General features: G+C 39.6%; 1 protein-coding gene across 1 annotated transcript in view; it reads left to right on the top strand.

The window, feature by feature from the left end:
* The window catches only part of LOC138952017 (uncharacterized), a 10645-nt gene that overhangs the window by 4244 nt on the left and 1401 nt on the right, over positions 1–5000 (top strand). The window contains exon 5 of the mRNA XM_070323592.1: positions 4546–4815. Within this exon, the coding sequence (XP_070179693.1) occupies positions 4546–4815 (270 nt within the window). The remainder of the gene's footprint in view (positions 1–4545; positions 4816–5000) is intronic.

Genomic DNA, 5000 nt, shown 5'->3' with positions numbered 1-5000 from the left:
GTTCTTTTTAAAGATATGATAAGGCAACAAAAAAATAGGTGTGGTTACGGTAACATAGCCAAAATATAGGGTGGGATGGTAGGCAATCACTTTTTAGTTTTTTTACTTTTTTTTTCTAATGTGTACAAATTAAACCTACTTGACAGGGAAATAAGTGTGCGACTTGTGCGCTTACGCTTTCATTGCGTTTTCTGCACTCGTTTTCTTGGTTTTTGTGTTGTTTTTTTGACAAATGTAACAAAAAGTTATAGGGTCGGCCCCTAAAAATAAAGTAGGTCGGGTTACTGTAAACACACCTATTTTATTTTTGGCCTAAACACAGGGAAGTTAGTGCTCTAAATGCATACGACAAGTGTAATAGAGTAAGTGAGAGTATGCAGAACCAGTCTCCTGGCTCCTCAGAGGATAACAAGCATTGAAATGAACAAACAACTTTCATGCTCAGTTTTAGTCTATTGCTTAATTTTTGTTTTGTTTTTTGATTTGGGAAGGGGTTCAAGCGACGGTTTGTTTTCCTGTCAGAATTTTGTCTGCACTGACTGTAGTTCACCCTTCTGGTCTTTTGTGTCTGTATGCCTACACAACCAGCACAATGTCGCGCATCACTGTCGGCGTCAGTCTCTCGCTATCTCTTTCTCTCTATGTTCATTATTATGGGAGCCAGGAGGCTCCCATTTATACGGATAGTTTCGAGTTTTGATAGTTTTGACCATGGGCAGCGCCATTTTGTTGTGAAGTACGTCATCAGTGTGTGTACACAGGAAGTTGTGAAATCCGTCACCCTATGGGAGGGATGAAGGCAAAATTGGTTATCACTGAGTTTGGGTAACACAGGAAGTTGTGAAATACGTCACCCTATGGGAGGGGTGACGGCAAAATTGTTCAACAAAAACATCATTGGTCGAACTGTGCAGGGTCAACCGCAACAAACTCAAAACCATTCATACCTTCCTGTATTGGAGTGACTTATATACCGACCTTTTTATTTCTTATTTTCAGCACAGGTGTAGAAAAAATCATGAACCAAAATGTTATTTATTCTCTAATGTAACATTTGTTTTACAAATGTGACCATGGTCTTTCAAACATACAGTGACATTAAACATTGTTATGTTAAAAAAAATTTAAAAAATAAAAAAGCTTTTGTGCACAAATCAGAAAATACATTGTACATTTTACCTACAGGCCAAACAGTGTCTCTGGCGGCAAGTTGCACTGATCTATATTTTTAGATCCGTGGCAAGTTGTCAAGAACAGGCGCTTGCATTTGGATGTGTTTACTGATAGGTTTGGTTGTGATCAATCAGAATGATGTGGGAATAAAAATGTATGACAGTTTGGTATGATGACATGTAATTCACATAATTATGCTGAAATGTAATATTATACATGATATAATATTATTATGGCTGTTGCCATGACCATGAACCCCAAGAAAGGTTTAATGTTATGTAAAATCAAAATACCAAAATCAAGCACCTATTAATCTGGTCCACGGCGCAACCGTTCTCACGAGATCAGTTACATTTTTGTTCTCTCTCTCTCTCTCTCTGTCTGTATGTATGTCTTTGTCTCCCTCTGAGTCTCTCCGCTTCTGTCTTTCCGCTATGTCTGTCTCTGTCTATGTGTGTGTGTGTGTCTCTCTCTCTCTCTCTCTCTCTCTCTCTCTCTCTCTCTCTCTCTCTCTCTCTCTCGCTTTCTCTCTCTCAGTGACTCTTGGCACACAGGTCAAAGCAGAGGTTAACTTGAGTGCACGTGTACCTAGCAGGAGGGGGTGAGGGCGGTGAACATGTCACGGTCTCAAAGCAGAGGTTAACTTGAGTGCACGTGTCCCTAGCAGGAGGGGGAGGGGGGGTGATTTCTTGAATTAGCTGAGGGCGGTGAACATATGTCGTTGTTTGCCGTTGTCATGAAAACAGTTACTTTTGGGTTTTTTCTTTTTTTCCTCCAAATTTTTGCATTTTCACAACAGGTTTTTCTGTTTCATCTCTCATACACGGTGTCAATTGGAGAAAAAACAAGTCGCGTAAGGCGAAAACACAGAATGAAACTGAACGCAATGCCATTTTTCAGCAAGACCGTATACTCGTAGGATCGTCAGTCCACCGCTCATGGCAAAGGCAGTGAAATTGACAAGAAGAGCGGGGTAGTAGTTGCGCTGAGAAGGATAGCACGCCTTTCTGTACCTCTCTTCGTTTTAACTTTCTGAGCGTGTTTTTAATCCAAACATATCATATATGTTTTTGGAATCAGGAACCGACAAGGAATAAGATGAAAGTGTTTTTAAATTGATTTCGAAAGTTTAATTTTGATAATAATTTTTATATTTTTAATTTTCAGAGCTTGTTTTTAATCCAAATATAACATGTTTTTGAAATCAGAAAATGATGGAGAATAAGATGAACGTAAATTTGGATCGTTTTATAAAAAAATTTTTTTTTTTACAATTTTCAGATTTTTAATGACCAAAGTCATTAATTAATTTGTAAGCCACCAAGCTGAAATGCAATACCGAAGTCCGGGCTTTGTCGAAGATTACTTGACCAAAATGTCAACCAATTTGGTTGAAAAATGAGAGCGTGACAGTGCCGCCTCAACTTTCACGAAAAGCCGGATATGACGTCATCAAAGACATTTATCAAAAAAAACAAAAAAAACGTCTGGGTATATCATACCCAGGAACTCTCATGTCAAATTTCATAAAGATCGGTCCCGTAGTTTAGTCTGAATCGCTCCACACACACACACAGACAGACAGACAGACACACACACACGTACACTCGCACACACACACACACACACACACACACATACACCACGACCCTCGTCTCGATTCTCCCCTCTACGTTAAAACATTTAGTCAAAACTTGACCAAATGTAAAAACGGAACAAAGCAGAAGTAACTTATCTCGTGAGAACGGTAGTGCACTAGGTTTGGGAAAAAACACGACAGTACCTTATCTCTTTCAACCCGTATGGGGCCCTTCAACATGTGACAGACTGACAAATGCACCGAACCCATTTTGGCTCTTCGAGAGAATTTTTCCGTGAAAACCTTTTCAGTGCCTCACGGTCAGCTCAGGGTCAGTGTCATGAGAGCCGGCCATGCCGAAAGGGATATAAGACCGTTTTCAGCGGATTTTCACACTGCTAAAACCTGATTTTCTTGCAGTTGCTTTGTCTGCAATGCCTTAGAACTCTACAAATAGTTAAGTGTTCCGCGTTTGTGTTGTAATTTGCAAATAAACATCGTACATAGTAAAGTTAATCGACTTTGCTACAATTTGTAAAAACTAGGGCATTACCTGATACAAATTTTTTTTTTATATAAATCCCATGCTGTTTTCAAATACAGCGTTTTGCTATTCACTTCAATATCAATCAATCAATATGAGGCTTATATCGCGCGTATTCCGTGGGTACAGTTCTAAGCGCAGGGATTTATTTTTTTATTTTTTTTATCTTTATTTTATGCAATTTATATCGAGCACATATTCAAGGCGCAGGGATTTATTTATGCCGTGTGAGATGGAAATTTTTTTACACAATACATCACGCATTCACATCGGCCAGCAGATCGCAGCCATTTCGGCGCATATCCTACTTTTCACGGCCTATTATTCCAAGTCACACGGGTATTTTGGTGGACATTTTTTTCTATGCCTGTACAATTTTGCCAGAAAAAACCCTTTTTTCAATCGTGGGAACTTTAACGTGCACACCCCCAATGTAGTGTACACGACGGGACCTCGGTTTTTCGTCTCATCCGAAAGACTAGCACTTGAATATAATAGTAAATAACAATCAAGAAGTAACGAAGTCTTTTAATCACAATTTCCGAGATATTTACACTTTTCATGTTGTTTCAATTCACACCACAAAACATACACTTCGCCTTTTGCTGTTCAGTCTCAAGTCTAAATATTAATATAAATCGTAACTAATTTTCTTCACACCATCATGGACATAATGTTGCCTCACATGTTCTTTGTACGATCGTTGTCTTTAACAATGTCTTTCCAAAAACAAAACTCAAAGACCACACAAGCTATTGCAACCTACTCTATCTCTCGTCTCTCTTCCTGGGTACAATGGTACCTAAGACTTACATTCAAATGCTTACATTTCCATGCTACCCACATTGTCAAAATACCAATAATTATTCAAAACAAATGTTAACTACTACCTAATTTCATTTCAGACCCACACCCATTAGTATACACACATTTCACATTTAAACCATTAGTCGGCTCCCTGTCGATATTTATCGACTAAGTTCCTTGTCTATACTGACAAGTGTGTGTGTGTGTGTGTGTGTGTGTGTGTGTGTGTGTGTGTGTGTGTGTGTGTGTATGTGTGCGTGTTTGTGTGTGTGTGTTTTTGTGTGTGTGTGTGTCTGTGTGTGTGTGTCTGTGTGTGTTTGGGTGTGCGTGCGTGCGCGCGCGCGTGCGTGTGTACGTACGTCTGTGTGTGTGTGTGTGTGTGTGTGTGTGTGTGTGTGTGTGTGTGTGTGTGTGTGTGTGTGTGTGTGTGTTTAATGTGCAGACTTCGACTATGACGTGAAACCCCAGTACAATGAGTCTGTAAATAGCTTCAACTCTACCTACGTCGCCCCTTCTAGTTACAGCTACCGTGGCTACACCTTTAACATCGACTACTCGCCATCCAGCTCTAGTTATGACAACTATTGGTCTAGTAATGATTACGGGTATAGTTCAAGCTACGACAACTGGAACAGTTATGACCAAGGGTATAGCACGGACTACTACGGACCCCCTGGTGGCTACAATGGCGGAAACGGTGGAATATCGAGCGGTAAGATTTTCTCTTTTCAATCATTTCCTCTTGGACAATTTAAAATTGCGAAACGACTCGAGTCAGGCAATATATTGTAATCTGTGTAATGACCATCAACGTCACAAAGCGAAACGTGTGTTGCTTGTATGGTAACATTTTATTGATTGTGGTTATTTTATTGTGATATTCAACATGTACGATGG

The sequence above is a fragment of the Littorina saxatilis genome, linkage group LG17 (assembly GCF_037325665.1).
Source record: "Littorina saxatilis isolate snail1 linkage group LG17, US_GU_Lsax_2.0, whole genome shotgun sequence".
Lineage (NCBI taxonomy): Eukaryota > Metazoa > Mollusca > Gastropoda > Littorinimorpha > Littorinidae > Littorina > Littorina saxatilis.
Note: the sequence above shows the minus strand (reverse complement) of the source record. Positions and strands in the feature narration are given on the sequence as shown.